The sequence below is a fragment of the Macaca mulatta genome, chromosome 10 (genome assembly GCF_049350105.2).
Source record: "Macaca mulatta isolate MMU2019108-1 chromosome 10, T2T-MMU8v2.0, whole genome shotgun sequence".
Classification (NCBI taxonomy): Eukaryota; Metazoa; Chordata; class Mammalia; order Primates; family Cercopithecidae; genus Macaca; species Macaca mulatta.
In genome coordinates, this window is record NC_133415.1 from 88489012 (window position 1) to 88514875 (window position 25864).

At 46.1% G+C, this 25864-nt stretch overlaps 1 protein-coding gene across 3 annotated transcripts; it reads right to left on the minus strand.

Annotated features, from left to right (window-relative positions):
* Positions 1-486: 486 nt before the first annotated feature.
* On the minus strand, positions 487-25864 carry NFS1 (NFS1 cysteine desulfurase). 3 transcript variants are annotated; one of them, XM_015149111.3, is made up of 13 exons: positions 25704-25864; positions 24992-25101; positions 24196-24312; positions 22900-22983; positions 15986-16138; positions 14574-14667; positions 13427-13561; positions 7708-7865; positions 7175-7280; positions 7014-7095; positions 6284-6367; positions 5132-5221; positions 487-1202 (listed from the first exon to the last, which is right to left on the minus strand). In XM_015149111.3, exons 1-13 carry the CDS (start codon positions 25798-25800, stop codon positions 1139-1141), a joined length of 1374 nt encoding a protein of 457 aa, XP_015004597.1. In that variant the 5' UTR covers positions 25801-25864; the 3' UTR covers positions 487-1138. The 3 variants fall into 3 exon arrangements, with proteins under 3 accessions (XP_015004597.1, XP_015004596.1, XP_077807878.1); XM_015149110.3 differs by having other exon boundaries at positions 25677-25864; XM_077951752.1 differs by lacking the exon at positions 15986-16138.

A 25864-nucleotide genomic window follows, 5' to 3' on the forward strand; every position in this document is an offset into this window, starting at 1 on the left:
TCAGACCCACAAATGAAAAGCTCTAGTTACAATGGTCTTCTCTTGGTTTCTGAAGTATAATACTTTGTGCTTTATCACACTTCAGGCTCTCTCACCTCGCATTCCTAGATTAGTGAGCTCTTCATATTTTTAAGCACTACCTCTTCAGAAAAGCTTTCCTCAAATACCCAGCATGGTAGGTTTTCTCTGTTATGTCTTCTTACCACTTAATTCTTCCATAGCACTTATCACAATCTATAACATTATTTGTTTACTTCTTATTTTCCATCTCTCCACTAAAATTTAAAACTCAGTGAGGGCAGGGTCTTTTTTGGTCCTGTTAACCAGCGTATTCCTAATACCCAGAACAAATCTGGCTCCTGGCAGGCATTCAAAAAACTGTTAAATGAAGAGATACAAAAGCCCACTGAGTCATTTATGCAAATCAGATGGAGTGGCAGTCTCCACAATTCCACTTCTCCCTCAACCTCTCATAAAGCCACAGAGTAAATAGAAGGTGAGTTTATTTTTCCAGTCTTGAAATTAACAATTTTCAAGGAAACAAACTATTAGAATAACTGGTGGACTCATAGACGTATTTCCAGCTCCATTAGGTCAAAGGAAAGGAAAGAGGACAAGGGTAGAAAGGAGACAAGCCCTCTAAGAAACTGTCCGTTCCGTCTGACTGCAGTCAATATGAAGAGATACCCTTTGGAGCTACAGAAAATATTAAATTGAAGTGGATTATGCTTGCTGTTAAAGAAGCTGGTCCAGCCGAGCAGCAGCAGAAGACGAAGACTCAAATGTCCATGCAGAGCATCATGGTCCCTGACCAGAGACTTCTGGTTCCTCTTGCTCTCCTCACCAAGAGCACAGATGTGTCAAGCAGCAATATGATAACAAATGTCTCTATGGCTTCAGGATGAAAATGTCCACACACTGTAAGACCTGAGAAGAAATGGGGAGTGCTCCACACCCAAGAAGCTGAAGCTAGGGAAAGACAGTTTCCTTGTGTTTCTGTCATAGAGGTGGACTGATGCTGAAGTCAACTGGTCTATACCAATCTGGAGCATCCACTAGGCATAACAAGGTGTCTGGTTGTGTATGGGTTGGTGAGGCAGGAGGGACCAGACCAGCACAAAGTCAGGGCCCTATTCTTCTAGTGTTGGGTCCACTTGATGCTCTTGAGGTCAATGCCATCCTGAACCATCTCCCAGAGAGGGCTGCCAAAGAGAAGAGGCATTAAATGAGTGAGGGCTTAGATAGGAAGTGGACAACATTGGCACCAAGGCCCTGAGCAATGGCTTGCTTCCTTCCGTCCCTGTCTGTCCTCTGCCTCTTGCCCTGGTAGACCCTAACACAGGTGGTTAACAAGTCTTTCCCAGCTCCTTGTAAGTCCTTGTCAGCTCTCCTGAGAGCTCTCCCCAACTGCCAACAAACAAGAATAACTAGGTTCCTCAGGCTCAGTTGCAGTGGGGCCCTGAGCCAATGGACACCAAACATGGTCATATTCCTGAAGCTCTCATCCCACTTGTAAGAGGCTTATGGCCATGGTTTCCCTTGGAGGAACCAAGACCCTTGAGACTTGTATAAGCATCTAGTTTCAGCCTCGCTTCAAATGACATGTATAAGCAGCTAGTTTCAGCCCACCGCATATTACCCGCTTTTCAGCACTCATTTCTTCGTTTTGTTCTAGTTCCCAGTTAGGGGTGGAGCTTAACCCTAAATCATCTTGGTATGCTGTGCCCCTACCCAGTTCTTGCCAGCTTCATCTCCCCAGAGTTGGCCTGTGCTTCCAATATCCAAAAGAATTCCTTGGATCTTAGACCTGAGCAACCCATCTCACACAAAAGCTGCTGCTAAGAAATCTCTGCCAAGCTCTGATCAATCCCCAAGCAGAAGCTTGGATATCTTGGATAATGTTTCCAGACCAGATATTACTTCAGTGTGCTATGAATATGGGATTTTATGATTTAGATTTCATCAGGTAATTTTATCAAATTTCATTATATTCTTGACATGTCCCTCTCCTTTACACTAAACATTCCCAGAATGCCTTTCTATTCATGAGAGTTTCCATGGCCCTTAAAGTTAGCCATCTCCTTCTGTCTTTCCTCTTTAGGGAAGGCCACTTATTATTATAGGCTCACAAAATAAGACTCTGAGAGCTAATGGGACCAGGCTGCATTCAGTTTGTAAAGGGTCAGAAGGAATAGGGCGCAGATGCTGAAGTCACACAGATAGGAAATAAAAGTCTTTGCTGGCCGTGTAGTCAGTAGAAATGCCTTTTCAGTGTACCACAGAATACCAGAAAGCGAGGCCAAAGGAAGGATCCTGCAGTTGAGCAATGTAGACACTTAAGCAATACCGCTAGACCCTACAAAGAAAAATCCAGAGCACAGAAAGGCCTGGAAAGCTCATAAAGGGAAGCAGGGTATATACCTGAAACTCCTCTCTCTACCAACTGGACCAACAGAATTCTGAAAGTCAAGGTTAACTAAGACAGAGCCAGGCTCTGAAAAAATCTAGAGGTGTCAAGGTTCCCAGGAGGAAGATGAGTTCTGTGGCTACTAGCGGAAGTTCTGGTGCCAGCTGACTGGCCAAGAATCTCATTACCTTTATAAACACGTTTATTGATTGACTGATTGATTGATTGATTGAGACAGTCTTGCTCTGTTGCCCAGGCTGGAGTGCAGTGGCACGATCTTGGCTCACTGCAGCCTCTGCCTCCTGGGTTCCAGTGATTCTCCTCCCTCAGCGTCCTGGGTCGCTGGGATTACAGGTGCATGCCACCACGCCCAGCTAATTTATTTATATATATACACACACACACACACACACACACAGGTACATATACATATACATATATATGTGTGTATATATAATATATATATATATATATTTTTTTTTTTTTTGGCCTGTGAATCCATATCCTAAAGAGAGTTTTCCTGGCCAGGCGTGGTGGCTCACGCCTGTAATCCCAGCACTTTGGGAGGCCAAGATGGGCGGATCACGAGGTCAGGAGACAGAGACCATCCTGGCTAACATGGTGAAACCCCGTCTCTACTAAAAATACAAAAATTAGCCGGGCATGGTGGCAGGTGCCTGTAGTCCCAGCTACTCAGGAGGCTGAGGAGGGAGAACGGCGTGAACCCAGGAGGCGGAGCTTGCAGTGAGCCGAGATCGCGCCACTGCATTCCAGCCTGGGCAGCAGGGCGAGACTCCATCTCAAAAAAAAAAAAAAAAAAAAGAGAGTTTTCCTATACTTAGTCTATAAACCATTAATTATGTATTGATAGTGCTGCAATGACAACTATTAATACAATCAATAGAGGCTGGGTGTGGTGGCTCACACCTGTAATCCCAGCACGTTGGGAGACCGAGGCACACAGATCACGAAGTCAGGAGTTTGAGACCAGCCTGGCCAATATAGTGAAACCCCGTCTCTACTAAAAATACAAAATATTAGCAGGGCGTGTGCCTATATTCCCAGGCTGAGGCAGGAGAATCGCTTGAACCCAGGAGGCAGAGATTGCAGTGAGACGAGATCGCACGACTGAACTCCAGCCTGGCTGACAGTGTGAGACTCGGTCTCAAAAAAAAAAAGAAAATAAATACTATCCGTAAAAATAATGAGGGACTGGGCACAGTGGCTTATGCCTGTAATCCCAGTACTTTGGGATGCCAAGGCAGGAGGATGGCTTGATCCCAGGAGTTCAAGACCAGCCTGGAAAACATAGGGAGACCCCCATCTCTACAAAATATATATATATATATATATATATTTTTTTTTTTTTTTTTTTTTTTTTTTTTGAGACGGAGTCTCACTCTGTCGCCCAGGCTGGAGTGCAGTGGCACAATCTCAGCTCACTGCATGCTCCGCCTCCTGGGTTCATGCCATTCTCCTGCCTCAGTCTTCCAAGTAGCTGGGACTACAGGCGCCTGCCACCACACCTGGCTAAGTTTTTTGTATTTTTAGTAGAGACGGGGTTTCACCATGTTAGCCAGGATGGTCTCGATCTCCTGACCTCACAATCCGCCCTTCTCGGCCTCCCAAAGTGTTGGGATTACAGGCGTGAGCCACTGTGCCCGGCCACAAAAAATATATTTTTAAAATTAGCTAGGTGTGGGGGCACACAACCGTAGTCCTAGCTACTTGGGAGTCTGAGGCAGGAGGATAACTTGAGCCCAAGTGTCCAAAGTTACAGTGAGCTACAACTGTGCCACTGCACTCCAGCCAGGATGACAGAATGAGACACTTTCTCTAAAGATAATAATAATCATAATGAAGAATACTACCTGGGCCAGGTGCAGTGGCTTGTGCCTATAATCCCAGTACTTTGGGAAGCCAAGGCAGGAGGACTGCTTGAGCCCGGGAGTTTGAGACCAGCCTGGGCAACATAGCAAAACTCCATCCCTACAAAAAATACAAAAACTAGCCAGGCATGGTGGCACATGCCTATAGTACCAGCTACTTGGGAGGCTGAGGTGGGAGGATCACTTGAACTTGGGAGGTGCAAGTTGCAGTGAGGTGTGATTGTGCCACTGCACTCCAGCCTGGATGACAGAGCAAGAACTTGTCTCGGAAAAAAAAAAAAAAAATACTAGCTGCATTACCTGTATTCATCTAGTTCTTTATTTTATTATTATTATTATTTTTTTGAGATAGAGTTTGGCTCTTGTTGCTCAGGCTGGAGTGCAATGGCATAATCTTGGCTCACCGCAACCTCCCCCTCCCAGGTTGAAGCGATTCTCCCGCCTCAGCCCCCCAAGTAGCTAGGATTATAGGGATGCGCCACCACACTCGGCTAATTTTTCTGTATTTTAGTAGAGACGGGGTTTCTCCATGTTGGTCAGGCTCGTCTCGAACTTCTGACCTCAGGTGATCTGCCCACCTTGGCCAGCCTCCCAAAGTGTTGGGATTACAGGCGTGAGCCACCGCGCCCAGCCTAGTTCTTTAGTTTTTAAAAACGCTTTCTCATTGTGAAAGCAAGTAGCCAAGAAGATCCACTTTCTTGCTTTGTGGAATCTCTAAATCCTAAAATCCAAGTACTCTTGAACTTTGGTATTGACAGTGTAAACACATAGCCTAAGGACAAGAGGGGAGACAGCAATAGTTTCTTCCAGAGGGTCTCTGATACAGTATGTATACCTCATTTCTCGAAGACGCTTCACATGCTGAATGCATTTCTCCACTGTGTAGTCCACTTCCTCCTCTGTAGTGAAGCGGCCAATTCCAAACCTGAAAAAAGGCACAGGAGAATGGCTCCCCATCAGAGCTCTGGCACTGGGATAAATTCATTCCGCAAATAATCACTAAAGATCTACAACACAAAAGATATGGAGAGAAGAACATGGTCCTTCCTTTAGGGCAGAGTTTCTCAGAACATGGTATACAGATCGGCCAGGCATGGTGGATCATGCCTGTAATTCCAACACTTTGGGAGGCCGAGGCGGGTAGATCACATGAGGTCGGGAGTTTGAGACCACCCTGGCCAACATGGTGAAACCCCGTCTCTACTAAAAACATAAAAATTAGCTGTGTCTGGTGGCACATGTCTGTAGTCCCAGCTACTCAGGATGCTGAGGCAGGAGAATTGCTTGAACCTGGAAGGCAGAGATTTCAGTGAGCTGAGATCATGCCACTGCACTGCAGCCTGGGCAACAGAGTAAGACTCTGTCTCAAAAAAAAAAAGAACATGGTCTACAGATCACCCACATTAAAATCACCTGAGATGTTTTCTATTCCTCCCCGAGACCTAGTGAATCAGACCATCTGAATGTGGGACTCAGATATCATATTTCCCAAACTTCCCAGGTGATACTCAATGAAGTCTGAGAACCACTGCTCTATAAACTTTCACAAGGTTATGAGAAGAGATAAGGAGAACTAGATTGAGAAAAACTTCGGGGTGGAAAAAGAAAAAAAATTGTAACAGGAGATGAAAAATGTAAGAGAGGCCGGGCGCGGTGGCTCAAGCCTGAAATCCCAGCACTTTGGGAGGCCGAGGCGGGCGGATCACGAGGTCAGGAGATCAAGACCATCCTGGCTAATACGGTGAAACCCCGTCTCTACTAAAAATACAAAAAACTAGCCGGGGGAGGTGGTGGACGCCTGTAGTCCCAGCTACTCGGGAGGCTGAGGCAGGAGAATGGCGTAAACTCGGGAGGCGGAGCTTGAAGTGAGCTGAGATCCGGCCACCGCACTCCAGCCTGGCCGACAGAGCGAGACTCCGTCTCAAAAAAAAAAAAAAAAAAAGAAAAGAAAAATGTAAGAGAATGCCTTGCAGCTCAACTCACTGACCTGATAGAAGAGTGCGCTAAATCCTCATCAGTGCCAATTGCTCTGAGGACATAAGAGGGCTCCAGGGATGCAGAGGTGCAGGCACTGAGGAGAGAGACACGAGCCTTGTTAATTTCATCATCCACATCTGCTTTTAGTCACAAACCCTCAGTCTTGTTCCCATCCCCCAGGGCACTGGAGTCATACCCTGGAAAAAACAAGAGACCTTCTAATCTGGCAGAACTAAAGGACCTGATGCTACCCTGCACATCCTAGATGTGTGAACCTAGCTCCTCTGGCCCCCATGGTGGATGACTTCCTTGAGCAAGGACGCTGGCAAAGTGTGACAGCATGATACCACATGGGTTTGACAAGAAGAGGCAGCAGAGGACCATGTGCTCACTTCCCCAGGACACAATACACCATCTGCACCAGCCTGAAGTGGCCTTTGGAGCATCTTCAATTCTGGAGGTCTGTAACAGAACTGCTAGTGTTACCCCAAAACAGATACATACATCCCCTGGGACCATAAAAGGCACAAAATTCTACCCCAGGAAGCCTTCCTAGGGTGGTAAACTTCAGTCTGTACCCAGCTACCCAGCCAACCAAAAAAAAAGAGGCACTTACAAAATGACCTTTACCCTTAATCAAGAGCTCTTATGCCTATCATCTCCACACTGGGAAGCTTAATAGCCTATATGACTCTTCTAAGTGGCCCTGCCGCAGGCCCTATCTATGCCGTCCAGCTCACCTCCCTGAGGATAAGGCAACGTCCTTCAGTGCCATCAGCAGACTCTCCCCTTCCACATATGCAAAGGAGAGGTTGATACAGCCTGTAGGAAAGAAATACTGTGAGAGAGGTCTCAGAGTCTCAGCCACTACCAGAATGAGGATAGAAGAGCAAGTCCATACCGGGATAATGGTGCTCAGGGTCCCCATTCATCACCACATCTGGAAGGCTCTTCATTATATTCTGTATCAGCCGCTCTGCTAACTTTGAGATCCGCTTGTGGTCATACTAAGGAGCAGGTAGGGAAGGATTAGGCAAAAACCATCAACCAGCTCAGAAAGACATAGTTTGAGAAACCCTTCTCCTATAACCGGAAGTGACTATGTATCAGCCCCACCTATCATCCTATGTACTCATGGAGAACACTGTATCTCCAGTACTGAGCATAGTGCCTGGTATGCAAAAGGCACTTGATAACTGGACAAAGGGTTCATTTACTTATCCAGAAATAAATGAGCTGATAACTACTAAAAGGCCATGGGTTTTGGAGCTCATAATGCCTCCCTCAGAACAAGGTAGGTAGCACCAGGACAAGGAAGAGTTTTCTTAAGCCTTCTCTCCCTGCTGAAATCTGCCTCAGTCATGCTGAGAAGCCTCTAAATAGGAGACCCAGCGCAGGGGAAGAAGTTGTGGGAGGGAACTGCTCTCCCCATACCTCCATCTCTTGCTGTGCCACCTCACACGCAGCCCCCAGCCCCACCACTAAGGGTGTGGGCACTGTCCCAGACCGCATACCCCGCTCCTGCCCCCCTCCACTCTGCAGGGCCTCCACACGCACACGGGGCCGGCGACGGATGTAGATGGCACCAACCCCTGGGAAACAAAGTTTGTTACAAAAAAAGAGAGAAAAGTAGATAAAACAAAATATATCTTTCCAAAGGGATCAAAATATTATTTCAACTTTTCTGTAAGCATGAAATTTTTCTAAATAAAAAATTTTAAGGGAAAAGAAGAAACAGCAATAAAAGCATAGTATTTAGAAAATTATTTAACATCTGGAAGATAAATGCCAGAAGGAGTAATGATCAAAATGGTTTAAAGTAGCTCCCTATGCTATATGAAATGCCATCATACATTATAGTATTATTCGTAATAGCAAAAAGACTGGAAACAACTTAGATGTCCATCATCAGGTAATGGTCAAATAGATTACGACATGTCCATACAATGAAATACCAAGCAGGTGTATAAAAGAATGAGGACGCCGGGTGTGGTGGTTCACACCTATAATCCCAACTTTGGGAGGCCAAGGCGGACAGATCACCTGAGGTCAGAAGTTTGAAATCAGTCTGGTCAACATGGTGAAACCCTGTCTCTACTAAAAATACAAAGATTAGCCAAACACGGTAGCAGGCGTCTGCAATCCCAGCTACTTGGGACGCTCAGACACAAGATGAACCCAGGCGGTAGAGGTTGTAGTGGGCTGAGATCATGCCACTGCACTCCAGCCTGGGTGATGGAGCAAGACTCCATCTCCAAAAAAAAAAAAAAAAAAAAGAGGAAGCTTGTTCTGAACTGATACCATAAAATCTCCAAGATACATTGTTAGAAAACTGGTGAAATTCAAATAAAGTCTGTACTTTAGCTTTAGCTTTAAAAAAAATGTATTGGCCAGGTGCAGTGGCTCACGCCTGCAATACCAGCACTTTGGGAGGCTGAGGTGGGCGGATCACCTGAGGTTGGGAGTTCGAGACTAGCCTAATCAACATGGAGAAACCCCGTCTGTACTAAAAATACAAAATTAGCCGGGCACGGTGGCACATGCCTATAATCCCAGCTATTAGGGAGGTGGAGGTTGTGGTGAGCTGAGATGGTGCCATTGCACTCTAGCCTGGGCAACAAGAGCGAAACTCCATTATCAAAAAAAAAAAAAAAAAAAAAGATGTATTATGGGCCGGATATGGTGGCTCACACCTGTAATCCCAGCACTTTGGGCAGTTGAGGCGGGCAGATCATGAAGACAGGAGTTTGAGACCAGCCTGACCAACATGGTGAAACCCCGTAATTACTAAAAATACAAAAATTAGCTGGGTGTAGTGGCACGTGCCTGTAATCCCAGCTACTCAGGAGGCTGAGGTAGGAGACTTGCTTGAACTTGGGAGCCAGAGGTTGCAGTGAGCCAAGATTACACCACTGCACTCCAGCCTGGGTGACACAGCAAGACCCTGTCGCAATAAAAAAAAAAAAAAAAAAAAAAAAAAAAAAAGACGTATTATTAGGTGAAAAATGCAAGATCAAAACAGTGAGTACAGTATGCTATCATCTGGATAAAAAAGATGGGTGGAGAAGCATATACTTGTTTGTAAACACATAGGTAATTGTAGAAAAACCCAAGAAATTGCCTTCCCATAACCAGAGAAAATCAGAAAAAAAAAAGAAAGAAATTATCTCCCCAGAAGGGAACTGCATAGCTGGAGGACAGAGGTGAGAGGTAGACTTTTGTCTGTGCCTTTTTTTTTTTTTTTTTTTGAGACAGAGTCTTGCTCTGTTGTCCAGGCTGGAGTGCAATGGCGTGATCTTGGCTCACTACAACCTCCACCTCCCGGGTTCAAGTGATTCTCCTGCCTCAGCCTCCTGATTAGCTGGGATTACAGGCACCTGCCACCACACACGGCTAATCTGGTATTTTTAGTAGAGATGGGGTTTCACCATGTCGGCCAAGCTGGTCTCAAATTCCTGACCTCGTGATCCGCCCGCCTTGGCCTTCCAAAGTGCCGCAATTACAGGCATGAGCCACTGCGCCCAGCTGTCTGTGCACTTTTTATAGTTTTTGAATTTTGAACCACATGAATATTACTTTTTCAAAATAAAATCAAAATTTTAAAAAAATTGGTGAGGCATGGTGGCTCATGACTATAATCCCAGCACTCTGGGAGGCCAAGGAAGGACAATCACTTGAGACCAGAAGTTTGGGACAAGCCTGAGAAACATAGTGAGACACCGTGTCTACAAAAAAAAAAAAAAATTAAAATTTAGCTGGGCATGGTGGCATGCACTTATAGTCCCAGCTACCCTGGAGGCTAAGGCAGGAGGATCACGTGAGCCTAGGAGGTCAAAGCTGCTGTGAGCTATGATTGTGACATTCACTGCACTCCAGGTTGGGCAACAGAGTGACCTTGACTCAAAAAACAAAAAACTTAAAAATGTGTATAACCTGTGACTAAACAAGCCTAATTACAGAAATTTTGTGCCAAAATATGAGCATGAGCATGCGAAGTTATTCACCAAGTAATCAGGGCTTCTGAATAGAATTGGCACTTGACAGTTCTTCTCCCACACAGAAAAACTGTTTATGCTGAGAATGGAGGTACTATAAAAATTAAGGCAGTGGTTTCCAAATTTATTATGAAGGACACCAGATTTTAAATAAACTGGGTGCAGTGGGTCATGCCTGTAATCCCAGCACTTTGGGAGACTGAGGCAGGAGAGTTGCTTGAGGTCAGGAATTCAAGCCTGAGTAACATAGTGAAACCTCTATCTCTACAAAAACTGTTTTAAAAATTAGCCACGCATTAGGCCGTGAGCGGGATTACACCTGTAATCCTAGCACTTTGGGAGGCCGAAGGGGGCAGATCACCTGAGGTCAGGAGTTCAAGACCAGCCTGGCCAACATAGTGAAACCCCATGTCTACTAAAAATACAAAACTTAGGCCGGGCACGGTGGCTCATGCCTGTAATCTCAGTACTTTGGGAGGCCGAGGCGGGTGGATCACGAGGTCAGGAGATCGAAACCATCCTGGCTAACACAGTAAAACCCTATCTCTACTAAAAACACATACACACACACAAAAAAATTAGCCGGGCGTGGTGGCAGGCACCTGTAGTCCCAGCCACTTGGGACGCTGAGACAAGAGAATGGCAAGAACCCTGGAGGCAGAGCTTGCAGTGAGCCAAGATGGCGCCACTGTACTCCAGCCTGGGTGACAGAGCGAGACTCCATCTCAAAAATAAAATAATAAAATAAAATAAAATAAATAAAATAAAATAAAATACAAAAATTAGCCAGGTGTGGTGGCAGGCACCTGTAATCCCAGCTACTCAGGAGGCTGAGGCAGGAGAATCGCTTGAACCCGGGAGGCAGAGGTTGCAGTGAGCTGAGATCTCGCCATAGCACTCCAGCCTGGGGGACAAGAGCAAGACTTCGTCTCAAAAAAAAAAAAAAAAATTAGCCAGGTGTGGCTGGGCACGGTGGGCCTGTAATCCCAGCTACTCAGGAAGCTGAGGGAGAAGAATCCCTTCAACCCGGGAGGCAGAGGTTGCAGTGAGCCAAGACCACACCACTGCACTTCAGCCTGGGCATCAGAGTAAGACTTTGTCTCAAAAAAAAAAAAAAGAAAAAGAAAAAAAAATTAGCTAGGGCGTTGGTGCACACCTGTAGTGCTAGTTACTGGTGAGGCTGGGGTAGGAGGGTTGCTTGAGCCCAGGAGATTGAAGCTGCGGCAAGGTAGGATAGCACCACTGCACTCCAGCCTGAGCGACAGAGTGAGACCTTGTCCCTATAAAACAAATGAATAAAATAATGTACTAAACTGTATTTATTATTTCATTTCTCCATTTTAAAAAATTCAAGAATCTTATACTATCTGAGTCTATACAGTTCCCGAATTCAAACAGCAAGTGCTCAAATACCATGTCTGGACAGTGAAGAATACCACATTATCTAAATCTATTTAGATTCTGGGCTTGGAAAGCAGGAGGTCAGATAATGAGGGATACCTGTACACATGTAAGTGTTGATCAGAGCTTCTGATCAATGAGTTCATTGGTGTTTTTTTTTTAATTTTTGTGAGTACATAGGAGATATATATATTATGGAGTACATGAGATTTTTTTTTGTTTTTGAGAGGGAGTCTTGCCTGTCACCCAGGCAGTGGCGCGATCTCGGCTCACTGCAACCTCCGGCTCCTGGGTTCAAGCGATTCTCCTGCCTCAGTCTCCTGAGTAGCTGGGATTAAAGGCACACGCCACCACACCCGGCTAATTTTTGTATTTTTAGTAGAGATGAGATTTCACCATGTTGATCAGGCTGGTCTTGAACTCCTGACCTCGTGATCCACCTGCCTTGGCTTCCCAAAGTGCTGGGATTACAGGCGTGAGCCACCGTGCCCAGCCCACGAGATGTTTTAACACAGGCATATAATGTGAAATAGGACATGATGAAGAATAGGGTATCCAGCCTGAGTTCATTGGTTTTTATCAAAAAGACTTATCTACAATAAAAGCCAATAAAAGCAACATTTTATTAAAAGATAGGATTCTTATTGAGCTTTTTGAAATAATAGCTCACAAAAAACACTCTTTACAACCTCTGGGAACCCTCAGAAGCCATCTTCCATACTTCCAGAAGCTATTATACCTACTTCCACAAAGTATACACCCAGATAACACACCCTGCAGGTACAAAAAGGATACCAGCAAAGACATCAACCCAAAAAAGGCCCTCACTTGAGAAAGAGGAGTTATATTTTATATTGACATTTTATGGTTACCTTCACAAAACAGAGGACAACAGTCTATTCCCGAGGGTTAAGGGAAAGAGGCATAACTCAAGCTTGAACACATTCCAGCAGGACCATAGGGAACAAATAAGTATCCATGAGAGACTTAACAGGGTAACAGACTATGAAGTATTCTAAGAATAAACGCAAAGATAGCTGGGTGTGGTGGCTCATGCCTATAATCCCAGCACTTTGGGAGGCTGAGACGGGCAGATCACGAGGTCAGGAGATCGAGACCATCCTGGCTAATGCGGTGAAACCCCGTCTCTACTAAAAATACAAAAACAGTAGCTAGGCGTAGTGGTGGGCGCCTGTAGTCCCAGCTACTCGGGAGGCTGAGGCAGGAGAATGGCGTGAACCCAGGAGGGAGCTTGCAGTGAGCCCAGATCATACCACTGCACTCCAGCCTGGTCGACTGAACAAGACTCCGTCTCAAAAAAAAAAAAAAAATCATAATCATAATAAACACAAAGAGATGTCAAATCCCATGCAATCTTCCCCTGAGCTATAGCAAGACACTGGGAATGAAGGACTCAAATAGCTGCTCTGCACATCATAGTGGGGAAAACAAGATAGCTGGGCTTATCTAGATAAATTTGATTTGACAAAACCCCTTTCTCCTCAACCAAATTAAGATCTACACGCTTGCTAAGGATTTGTTAAAGTCAGCAAGAAAGAATGGCCTGATGTATAGTAACTGCTAAGGTCTACAAACAGGCAAGTGTTTCTGCCTATTGCTAAATGACATTTGCATTCTACAAGGGACTCTGAATGTACAACTTCCTCTGAGAGCAATAGTAGTCCCAAATGACTCTGACAAACACCTATCAAAGGTCTTGCTGGAAGGTACAGAAAGAACTCTAGAGGGGCTGGTACCTTTGGGACCGTAGATTTTGTGACCACTGATGCTCATGAGATCAATTTTCATGTCATTGACATCAAGTGGGATTTTTCCAACAGCCTGGGCTGCATCAGTATGGAAATACACCTTTCTGGAACTGCAAATCTGCCCTGAGGAAACAGAGGGGAAGACCCACAGCACAATGTTGGAAAGTCATCTGTCACTGTCCCACAGTGCACTATGAATTATCTCCAACAACAGTAAATGACCTCTATCAATATTAAACTCCTCCCCTCCGTCCTTCCACCCCTTCTCCCTCTTCTTTTCCTTCTCTCCTCCCCCTTCTTCCTTCCTCCCTCTGTCTCTCAGTAGCTTCCCTTCTTTAGAATAAAAAAGATGAAGGGCAAAACACCAGATCAAAACACTCCTGATACTCTCATGCATACGATTCTTACCACCTCATTAACACCAGTCTTTCAAAATGTCAGATTAGTTTCTAGATCCCTTTTGATTAAAAAAAAAAAAAAAAAAAAAGATTAAGAGATCTTTGTGCTAACGTGCCTAAAGAAATTACAGGGTGAGCTCTACGTGGGGATAATAAAAAGATGTTCTAAAATGAAAAAGGGTAGAAGGCTTTTTTGTTTTGTGGTTGGTTTTGGCAGCAACTGCAATAAAATTAAAAACCATAAAAGGTACTAGACCTGGCGGGGCGCAGTGGCTCATGCCTGTAATCCCAGCACTTTGGGACACCAAGGAGGGCAGATCACCTGAGGTTAGGAGTTCGAGACCAGTCTGGCCAACATGGCAAAACCCCATCTCTACTAAAAATACAAAAATTAGCCAGGCATAGTGGTGCACACCTGTAGTCCCACTACTTGAGAGGCTGAGGCGGGAGGATCATTTGAACCCAGGGGGTGGAGGTTGCAGGGAGCTGAGATCACACCACTGCACTCCAGCCTAGGCAACAGAGTGACACTCTGTCTCAATGAAAAAAAAAAAAAATGGTAATAGACCTAGATTCAAATACTGCCTGTGATACTTACAATGTCCTTGAACAAAGCACTTAGGCTCTCTTTCACTTGATTTCCTAACTACACTCCACAGAGTATTACAGCTCTCAGTCTACTACATCATACAGACCGCCATAGTGGGCAGGGATCAGGGATAAGCCATGATACTCACCTATTTCTGCAATGGGCTGCTTCACTCCAATCTCATTGTTCACAGTCATGACTGAGACCAGGCTAGTATCTGGCTGGATAGCAGCCTCTAGTTCCTAGGGATATGCAGGAGTAAGGTGACTAGATAGTGCAAACAAAGTCCTCCTAAATCAGAATATAGGCAAGCTTAGTCATGAAAAGGAGTCTTACACTACATACCTATCTGAATAGTTAACTAAAAACAGTGACAACACAAAATGTTGGTGAGGATGCACAGACTCTGAATGGTTCATACATTGTTAGTGGGAATGTAAATGTCACAACCACTTTGGAAAAGAATTTGACAGTTTCTGTTGCTCATCACACTAAACATGAAATTACCATACAACCCAGTAACTGTACGCATGGGCATTTATCCCAGAGAAATGAAAATTAAATTCACAAAACATCTTACACAAATGTTCACAGTAACTTTATTCATAATAGCAAAAACCTAGAAACTACCCAGATGTCCTTCAACAGATGATTTTGGTACATCCATAACATGGACTACTACTTATCAATCAAAAGGAACAAACTACTGGCACATGCAGCAAGGAATGAATTCCCAAAGACTTATGATTAGTGAAAAAAGCTAATCAAGGCTGGGCGCAATGGCTCACGCCTGTAATCCCAGCACTTTGGGAGGCTGAGGCGGGTGGATCACCTGAGGTCAGAAGTTCAAGACCAGCCTAGTTAACATGGAGAAACTCCATCTCTACTAAAAATACAAAAATTAGTTGGGCCTGGTGGTGCACACCTGTAGTCCCAGCTACTTCGGAGCCTGAGGCAGGAGAAATGCTTAAACCCAGGAGGTGGAAGTTACAGTAAGCCGAGATTGTACCACTGCAATCCAGCCTGGATGACAGAGCGAGACTTTGCCTCAAAAAAAAAAAAAAAAAAGGAAGGCTGGGCACTGTGGCTCATGCCTGTAATCCCAGCACTTTGGGAGGTTGAGGCGGGCAGATCACGAGGTCAGGAGATCGAGACCATCCTGGTTACCACGGTGAAACCCCATCTCTACTAAAAATACAAAAAATTAGCTGGGCATGGCGGTGGGCGCCTGCAATCCCAGCTACTTGGGAGGCTGAGGCAGGAGAATGGTGTGAACCCAGGAGGTGGAGCTTGTAGTGAGCTGCACTCTAGCCTGGGCAAAAGAGCGAGACTCCATCTCAAAAAAAAAAAAAAAAAAGAAAAAGAAACAAGTCCTCCAGAGAAAAGGAGGACAGTACACACTCAACGGGAACATGATCTCATTCTCTGCCAGGCCCATTTCTCTAAACTTCATCCTGTTAGATCTATTCCTTCAAGCTCCAGCTAGGGCCCAAAAGAGAAATTTACAAGCTGAAGCCAAGTTCCTCCATTTTTGCTCCTCCTGCCAATAGCCACTCCTACCTTTAGGTCAATGATCCCACTCTTCTGCACTGGGAGGTAGGTGACCTGAAAGCCCTCAGCTTCCAGTGAACGGCAGGAGTCCAAGACACATTTGTGTTCTGTCTGGGTGGTGATCAAGTGCTTTTTCCGTGACCTGTAGAATCGGGCCACCCCCTAGAAATTGGTGGTGATAGATGGAAGGAGAACATACTGAGAGAGACAGCAATGACTTCAACATCATTTGTAAAGGAAAAATGGGCAAGAACAGTATGCTCCAACACCAGTTCTTTCATACCAACTGAGTATCCTATAATTCAGTTCTGAGGCTAACTCTGCAGACTTAGTGAAAACCCCATGGATTAAGGGCTCAATCACATAAGACTGCCCCTAGTTCAGATACCAGACATAAGTCCCAGGGGTCTCAAGCTACCCATACTTCTGCCCAGTCAAATACAAATTCAGGGCTTCCCGAAGCCCGCTCAAGTTCAGTAATTCACTAGAATAAATCACATTTGTCCAAACCCACAGAATGTACAACACCAGTGATTCCTAATATAAGCTATGGACTTTGGGTGATAATGATGTATCCATACCAGGTCGTCAATTGGAACAAATGTACCACTTGATGGAAGATGCTAATAATGGCAGAAGGCTGTGCATACCTGGGGGTGGGCATATATAGGAAATTTCTGTACCTTCCTTTCAATTTTGCTGTGAACCTAAAACTGCTATAAAAAATAAAATCTATTAAAATGATAATAGTATACAGATTAATGTAGGTATTTAAAAATCTGGAGAAATATACAGCAAATTAGCAGTGAAAATGTGTTTAGAGTTCTCTATATTATTGGAATTTATGATTCATTCATTCAACCAATATTTAGCACCTCCAGTATCCCAAGTAATTTTCTAGGTGCCAGTGATATAACAGTAAACAAAGTCATGAGTAGTTATTACTGTTAATATCAGAAGAAACAATAAAGGTACATTAAAAAATTTCTGGAATTTCAACTATTACAAGAAATTAAAAAAACCATTTATCTCATTTAAGAAAAAAAAAACAGTGGAGCCTGAGGCAGGAGAAATGCTTAAACCCAGGTGCAGTGCCTCATGCCTGTAATCCCAGCACTTTGGGAGGCCGAGACGGGCGGATCACCTAAGGTCAGGAGATCACCAGTTTGAGACCAGCCTGGCCAACATGTAGAAACCCCATCTCTACTAAAAATAAAAAAATAAGCCAGGCCCAGTGGCACGCACCTATAATCCCAACTCCTCAGGAGGCTGAGGGAGGGGAATCACTTGAAACCAGGAGGCGGAGGTTGCAGTGAGTGAAGAGTGCTATTGCACTCCAGCCTGGGCAACGGAGTGAGACTCCGTCTCAAAAAGAAAAAAAAAAAAATAGGATGCCAGGTGCAGTGGCTCATGCCTATAATCTCACAACTTTGGGAGGCTGAGGCAGGCAATCAATCACGAGATCAGGAGTTTGAGACCAGCCTGATGAACATGGTGGAACCCCGTCTCTACTAAAAATACAAAAATGGCCGGGTGCAGTGGCTCACACCTGTAAATCCCAGCACTTTGGGAGGCTGAGAAGCGCAGATTACCTGAGGTTGGGAGTTCGAAACCAGCCTGATCAACATGGAGAAACCCTGTCTCTACTTAAAAAAAATACAAAAATTAGCCAGGTGTGGTAGTAAATGTCTGTAATCCCAGATACTCTGGAGTCTGAGGCAGGAGAATCGCTTGTACCCAGGAGTCGGAGGCTGCAGTGAGCCGAGGTTGCGCCATTGTACTTCAGCCTGGGCAACAAGAGTAAAACTCTTTCTCAAAAAATAAATAAATAAATATAAATAAAAATACAAAAATTAGCGAGGTGTGGTGGCACGCACCTGTAATCCCAGCTACTCAGGAGGCTGAGGCAGGAGAATCGCTTGAACCTAGGAGGCAGAGGTTGTAGTGAGCCGAGATCACACCCCTGCACTCCAACCTGGGCGACAGAGTGAGACTCTGTCTCAAAATACATTAATCAATTAATTTAGAAAAAAGAAAATAGAGACTGGGCGCGGTGGCTCATGCCTGTAATCCCAGCACTTTGGGAGGCCGAGGCGGGCAGATCGCAAGGTCAGGAGATCGAGACCATCCTGGCTAACACAGTGAAACCCATCTCTACTAAAAATACAAAAAATTAGCCAGGCATGGTGGCGGGCGCCTGTAGTCCCAGCTACTTGGGAGGCTGAGGCAAGAGAATGGCGTGAACCCGGGAGGTGGAGCTTGCAGTGAGCCGAGATTGAGCCACTGCACTCAAGCCTGGACGACAGAGCGAGATTCTGTGTCAAAAAAAAAAAAAAAGAAGAAAAAAAAGGGGCTGAATGTAGTGGTAGTCAATGCCTGTAATCCCACCACTTTGGGAGGCTAAGGCAGGAGGATCACTTGAGCTCAGGAGTTCAAGACCAGCCTGGGCAACATAGTGAGACCTAATTTATACTAAAAAAAAAAAAGAAAAAAAAAGCCTGGCATGTAGTCCCAGCTACTCAGGAGGATCACCTGAGCCAAGGAGGTCAAGGCTGCCATGAGCTGAGATCTGGCTACTGCACTCCAGCCTGGGTGAGATCAAGACTGTCTTAAAAAACAGAAAAAAGGAAAGAAAAAAAAGGGGCCAGGAGCGGTGGTTCACACCTGTAATCCCAGCACTTTGGGACACTGAGGCAGGTGGATCACCTGAGGTCAGAAGTTCGAGACCAGCCTGGTCAACATGGTGAAACCCTGTCTCTACTAAAAATGCAAAAATTAGCTGGGCGTGGTAGCAGGCTCCTGTAATCCCAGCTACTTGGGAAGATAAAGCAGGATAATCACTTGAACCCTGGAGGCAGAAGTTGCAGTGAGCCAAGATTACGTCACTGCACTCCAGCCTGGGTGCCACAGTGAGACTCTCCCTTGAAAAAGAAAAAAAAAGGCCGGGCGCGGTGGCTCACGCTTGTAATCCCAGCACTTTGGGAGGCCGAGGCGGGCGGATCACAAGGTCAGGAGATCGAGACCATCCTGGCTAACACTGTGAAACCCCGTCTCTACTAAAAATGCAAAAAATTAGCCGGGCGAGGCGGCGGGCGCCTGTAGTCCCAGCTACTCGGGAGGCTGAGGCAGGAGAATGGCGTGAACCCGGGAGGCGGAGCTTGCAGTGAGCCGAGATCGCGCCACTGCACTCCAGCCTGGGCGACTAAGCGAGACTCTGTCTCAAAAAAAAAAAGAAAAAGAAAAAAAAAAAAAAATGGCCGGGCGCGGTGGCTCAAGCCTGTAATCCCAGCACTTTGGGAGGCCGAGACGGGCGGATCACGAGGTCAGGAGATCGAGACCATCCTGGCTAACACGGTGAAACCCCGTCTCTACTAAAAAATACAAAAAACTAGCCGGGCGAGGTGGCGGGTGCCTGTAGTCCCAGCTACTCAGGAGGCTGAGGCAGGAGAATGGCGCAAACCCGGGAGGCGGAGCTTGCAGTGAGCTGAGATCCGGCCACTGCATTCCAGCCTGGGCGACAGCGCGAGACTCCCTCTAAAAAAAACAAAAAAAAAAAAAAAAGAAAAAGAAAAAAAAAAGAATTAATAGTATCAACTTTGTAGAACAGGACCAGGGAGCGGGGTCCTCGGGGAAGGAGAGGAAGATTTACACTTCATTTTATTTTATTTTTATTTATTTATTTTTTTGAGACGGTCTCATTCTGTCACCCAGGCTGGAGTGCGGTGGCGTGATCTCAGCTCACTGCACCTTCTGCCTCTCGAGTTCAAGCAATTCTCATGTCTCAGCCTCCCAAGTAGCTGGGATTATGGCCACCATGCCTGGCTAATTTTTTGTATTTTTTAGTAGAGATGGGGTTTTCCCATGTTGCCCAGGGTGGTCTCGAACTCCAGAGCTCAGACAACCTGCCTGCCTCAGCCTCCCAAAGTGCTAGGATTACAGGTGTGACCGAATGCCTACACTTCATTTAAAATTTTTCCATTGGTTTTAAAAAAACACACCACATGTGACAGAATTATTTTTCAAAAACTAAAAACTTAAAAGAAAATGTGCATCTCCCCCCAGAGCTTATAAAAGAATATTACCTTTAACAGCAGAACACAAAGCCAGGTGCAGTGGCTCAAGGAAGTAATCTCAGAACTTTGGGAGGCAAAGGCAGGAGGATCACATGAGCCCAGGAGTTCAAGACCAGCCTGGGCAACATAGTGAGACCTCCATCTCTACAAAAATTAAAATAACAAAATTAGCCAGGCACGCAACTACACGCCTGTAAGCCTAGCTACTTGTGAGGCTAAGATGAGAGGATCGCTTGAGTCCAGGAGTTCAACGCTCCAGTGAGCTGCGATTGTGCCACTGCACCCCAGCCTAGGTGACAGAGTAAGACCGTGTCTTTTTTTTCTTTTTTTTTTTGAGACAGAGTTTCGCTCTTGTTGCCCAGGCTACAGTACAATGGCGCCATCTCAGCCCACCGCAACCTCCGCCTTCTGGGTTCAAGGGATTTTCCTGCCTCAGCCTCACAAGTAGCTGGAATTACAGGCGTGCGCCATCACACCTGGCTAGTTTTTGCATTTTTAGTAGAGATGGGGTTTTACCATGTTGGTCAGGCCTGTCTCGAACTCCTGACCTCAGGTGATCTGCCCATCTCAGCCTCCCAAAGTGCTCGGATCATAGGTGTGAGCCACTGGGCCCGGCCGAGACTCTGGCTTGTTAAAAAATAAATAAATGGGCTGGGTGCGGTGGCTCAAGCCTGTAATCCCAGCACTTTGGGAGGCCGAGACGGGCGGATCACAAGGTCAGGAGATCGAGACCATCCTGGCTAACACAGTGAAACCCCGTCTCTACTAAAAATACAAAAAAAACTTAGCCGGGCGAGGTGGCAGGCGCCTGTAGTCCCAGCTACTCGGGAGGCTGAGGCAGGAGAATGGCGTGAACCCGGGAGGCGGAGCTTGCAGTGAGCTGAGATCTGGCCACTGCACTCCAGCCTGGGTGACAGAGCGAGACTCCGTCTCAAAAAAAAAAAAATAAAATAAATAAATAAATAAATAAATAAAATAAAAGCAGAATATTAAAACATATAGGCCAAAATTATAACTTTGTAAAAATGGTCTGTGCATGAGGACAAAGAACATAAATGAGAAACATGTATAATTGATTTATACTCTATTTTATCCCAAAAAGTATTTACATCAGTAATGTAAAAATGGTTGCGGGGCACTTTGGGAGGCCAAGGCGAGAGGATCATGAGGTCAGGAGATCGAGACCATCCTGGTTAACATGGTGAAACCCCATCTCTACTAAAAATACAAAAAATTAGCCGGGCGTGGTGGCAGGCGCCTGTAGTCGCAGCTACTCAGGAGGCTAAGGCAGGAGAATGGCGTGAACCCAAGAGGCAGAGCTTGCAGTGAGCTGAGATCATGCCCCTGCACTCCAGCCTGGGCGACAGAGCAAGACTCTGTCTCAAAAAAAAAAAAAAAAAAGTTGTGGGATGGTGATGGTAGTTCAAAATGTTACAGTTGTTTAAAAAATTTCATTTAGATGACATTTCACCACCCACACACCTTATTTTATCTCAGTTATCCATGATGTAGATTTATTTAATAACTTACAGATTATTTTACTCTATCAATTATGGAGATTAAAGGAAACACCATCACAGGTACTCTTAGCGATCCTTGACCTATAGGTTTGGAATCTGTGGAGACTTCCAAAGAAAATATTTTCAAAGTTTTGAAAATGCTCTCCATCAGAAACCATCTCCACCTTTGGAGGAACCTTCACCCTGACTCTGTGGTCTCTGCAGTCCCAAGGAAAGACGTCTTCCTGCTAACATGATCAGGCAGAGTGCTGATGACCCTGAAGCCCGTCCTAGGCCTCCTACATTCAGGCCAAGGTCAAAGAAACCAATGCTGGAAGCACAGTTCAAAGACAAAGATGAGACTGAGTGGAGCCAGAGTTCAAACTACAGCAGGCCACAATTTATCAGAGCCTTGGCATTTACTCAAGTAATCCTGGCAACCAGGCCCAGTGAAATGTGATTATGTTCTATGAAACACCAACATGACTACTAAAAGTATCATTTTCCTTGCATTAGCACCAAAGATCTTTTATGTACCAAGGACAAAATGACTGATCCCAGAATGGGAGACCATGTGAATGCCTGCGGAGGGCACCACAAAGACAAGCACTTCAAAATGGAGATATCTAAAGAAACAGGAGGAACTTCTTGCAAATAGATCTGATTAGAAAGAAAAAGGAAGGCTGAGAGGAGGGCAGCCTTGAAATCACACATATAACTTGTTGTTACTAGATAAAAAGAATGGAGAAAGGCTGGGCATGGTGGCTCACACCTGTAATCCCAGCACTTTGGGAGGCCAAGACAGGCGGATCATGAGGTCAAGAGATTGAGACCATCCTGGCCAACATGGTGAAACCCTGTCTCTACTAAAAATACAAAAATTAGTTGGGCATGGTGGCAGGTGCCTGTAGTGCCAGCTACTCGGGAGGCTGAGGCAGGAGAATCACTTGAACCTGGGAGGCGGAGGTTGCAGTGAGCCGAGATTGTGCCACTGCACTCCAGCCTGGCAAGAGTGAGACTCTCTCTCTCTCAAAAAAAAAGAATGGAGAAACGGTTCAATCACCATTATCCACTCTCTGAAGTAACTGCCAGACAAATGGTTAATGGCCTGAGGGCCACCTCCTTTGCTATCCAATTACCTCACTCAACTCAGACCAACAGGAGGAAAGACTTAAGAGTAGACTGCAAAGAGTTAAAGGAAGCAACAAATCAGAAAGAGTGTAAGCCGTCTCTTCACAATAGGGTGGGGATGGGTGGCTGTGAAATACATATACGAGTCCAAATGAGGTGGATGGACACTATCTCCCAGGTCAGGAAAGCCCACATATGCCCTCTGGTTCCCTTCTCTTACCTTAATTGCTATGTTGTTGGATTCAGTAGCACCACTAGTAAAAATGATCTCACGAGGATCCGCTCCAATCAGAGATGCTACTTGCTGCAAGTCAAGAAACAGAGATATATAACATCAGTTCCCCAGGCAGAAATAGAGCTGCAGACACAGGTGGGACAGCCCTGGAGCAAGAAGAGCTCCACTGCATTCACCAAATTGCCCTGGATGAAGCTCTGTACCTACTAGAATCAAATTCTAGTTATATCCCAGATCCCAGGCTCTTTTCCAGCCCAATGCAAACTAATAATTTTTTTTTTTAATTAACTATTGGCCAGGTGTGGTGGGTCACCCCTGTAACCCCAGCACTTTGGGAAGCCAAGGTGGAAAGATCACCTGAGGTCAGGAGTTCGAGACCAACCTGGTCAACATGGTGAAACTCCATTTCTACTAAGAACACAAAAATATTAGGCCGGGCACGGTGGCTCACGCCTGTAATCCCAGCACTCTGGGAGGCCGAGATGGGTGGATCACCTGAGGTCAGGAGTTCAAGACCAGCCTGAACAACATGGAGAAACCCCATCTCTACTAAAAATACAAAATTCCCCAGGTGTAGTGGCGCACGCCTGTAATACCAGCTACTTGGGAGGCTGAGGTAGGAGAACTGCTTGAACCTGGGAGGCGGAGGTTGCAGTGAGCCAAGATTGTGCCACTGCACTGCAGCCTGGGCAACAAGAGCAAAACTCTATCTCAAAAAATAATAATAATAAATAAATAAAAATACAAAAATATTAGCTAGGCGTGGTGGCGTGTGCCTGTAATACCTATTACTTGGAAGGCTGAGGCAGGAGAATCACTTGAACCTGGGAGGCAGAGGTTGCAGTGAGCCAAGATTGCGCACCACTGCACTACAACCTGGGCAACACATGTGAAAACTCCACCTCTTAAAAAAAAAAAAAAAAAGAACTATTGAGCTCTTACTACTTATAGTACTTCTTACTTATCGGTGTTGTGTTAATAAACACTTTACCAACATGGTCTTATTTAACCCACCCAGTAACCCTACAGAGTAGAATCTCCATTTTAAATGTGAGGAAAATAAGGCTTAGAGAAATTAGATAACTTGCCCAAGTCATTTAGCCAGGAAATATGGGAACTAATCAGATGCCTGCAGTCAAACTCCAAGGCTGCTCTCTGAATCTCTTCCAGAAAGAATCCAAAACCACTTCTACATCCATGCACACCTACCAAGAAGGAAATGCCTCCCACAGGCCACTGCCCCGTCTGACCTTAGAACTTCCTAGACTCCTGTGTACTAACCTGGCGAGCACGTTCCATGGCTGCCTCACTCTCCCAGCCATATGCATGTGTCCGGGAGTGTGGGTTCCCATAGTAGTTGATTAGGTAAGGGAGCATGGCATCAAGCACCCGGGGGTCCTGAGCACAACAGAACAGATCATTTTCCTTGAGACCATAGTCAATTCAGGTCCCCCTCCACCCCTCAGACCTGCCCACCCTGCCTCAAGACACTCTGAACCCCTCAGGCACTGCCTAGAGGAGGCCTCAAACATTCTTTTGTTCCCACAAAACTACCCACCAACTATCAACCTAATACACTCCCACTCACAACCCATCCCAACTCAGATCGTTCTGCCTCCCCTCAGGTAGTCTACAAACACTGCCTTGTTCCGACATGTTTCTGCTGGTGTTTCCATTCCCGCCAGGCAATGTGATCTACAAGGGGCTGGGACAGGACAGGGCCTAGGCAAATACCCCTTGTCACACACTGGTGAAAACTTGCATTAGTCTTTTAACCCATTTAAAACTTGTCCAAGTTCACACAGTTACTAAGTGGTGGTTCTGCTCATTCCAGAGCCCATGCTTTCAACTACTACGATAGAGCCTGCGCTGAAGTGATTTGACCAAGGTCAATCGCTGGTGAGTAGTAAAGCCACTGCCAGTGGCCTCAAATTTAAGCCTCCTGACTCCTGGCTCAGTGCTTTTTCCAGCACACCTTCATGGCTCTCACTTCTCCAGGGATTCAGCCATTGCTTTGCGTGGTCACGCCCATCATTTACTTCCTAATAAACAGCCTTGGGAAAAGCTCCATCCTTACCAGAGGAGTTGTAGCTTGTACATCCATATAGAGAGGTCGCAGCACTGGCCCCGCCTCCGGGGCAGCGGTTGTATCTGCGGGAACAGCAGACTGAGGAGCATGATCTCCAACTGACAAAAAATGGAATGGAGTGGCCAAGTAAGACCGAAGGCAACTATGAACGCATGGCATCCAAAGGGCAGAAGGAAAAATCTGGCTGGGGGTGAGATAAGTGTAAGGGATGCTGGGGTCGAATCTCAATGGAAAGAAAACAGCAGAAGATACCTGACACGCTGTAAAAGGAGGTAAAGGAGAGGGAGAGAGGGTTCCTGGAGGGGCTGTTGAGGTGATATTCAAATGGCCTCCTAGGGAGGAAGACTGTAAAGGGCCAAGCCATTTAGAAGGAACGTGGAGCCAGAGTAGGTGCAGCCCCTTCTGACCGAAGCTAACGGTCTGCACGGGAGCCCAGAGCAGCATCTGTAACTTGGCCAGGAGCGGTCTGAAGGACGCGCCTCCACGGCTCTGGGGGCCTGTCGCGCAGGGTGCGAGGGGTGGTGCGCCGGGGTCAACCGTTCGGGGACCCGCCTAAGAAAGTCTGAGGGATGTGTCGTTTGAGAGAAAGGGTCAGAGAGTCTGGGCAGCAGGGTGGACAGGAAGGCTCCGGAATATTCAGTTGCGTCGCCGCGCGGAGGGGACAGGTCCGCACCTCCCGGAGAGCGGGACCCGAGCGTACCGCGCAGGCGCAGCCCCCGAGTGGGCGCCGCGGGCTTCGGCCCTGGAGCCGCTGTCACCGCCACTGCCGCCCGCCTCCAAGCGGCTCGGAGCAGCATGGTCCCGCTGGCAGAGCCCACCTTCCGAAGCTGCTACGGTCCTGGGCCCCAGGCTCCCGGAAGT

What these genes read in the sequence shown, in the direction of transcription:
- NFS1 (XM_015149110.3), bottom strand. Translation starts at nt 25,800, where the DNA reads ATGCTGCTCCGAGCCGCTTGGAGGCGGGCGGCAGTGGCGGTGACAGCG. An exon ending in GTGGGATCATTGACCTAAAG is followed by an intron (nt 14,668 to 15,985) that starts GTAGGAGTGGCT and finishes GCATATCCCTAG; the next exon opens with GAACTAGAGGCTGCTATCCA. An exon ending in AAGCGTCTTCGAGAAATGAG is followed by an intron (nt 1,203 to 5,131) that starts GTATACATACTG and finishes TCTCTTTGGCAG; the next exon opens with CCCTCTCTGGGAGATGGTTC.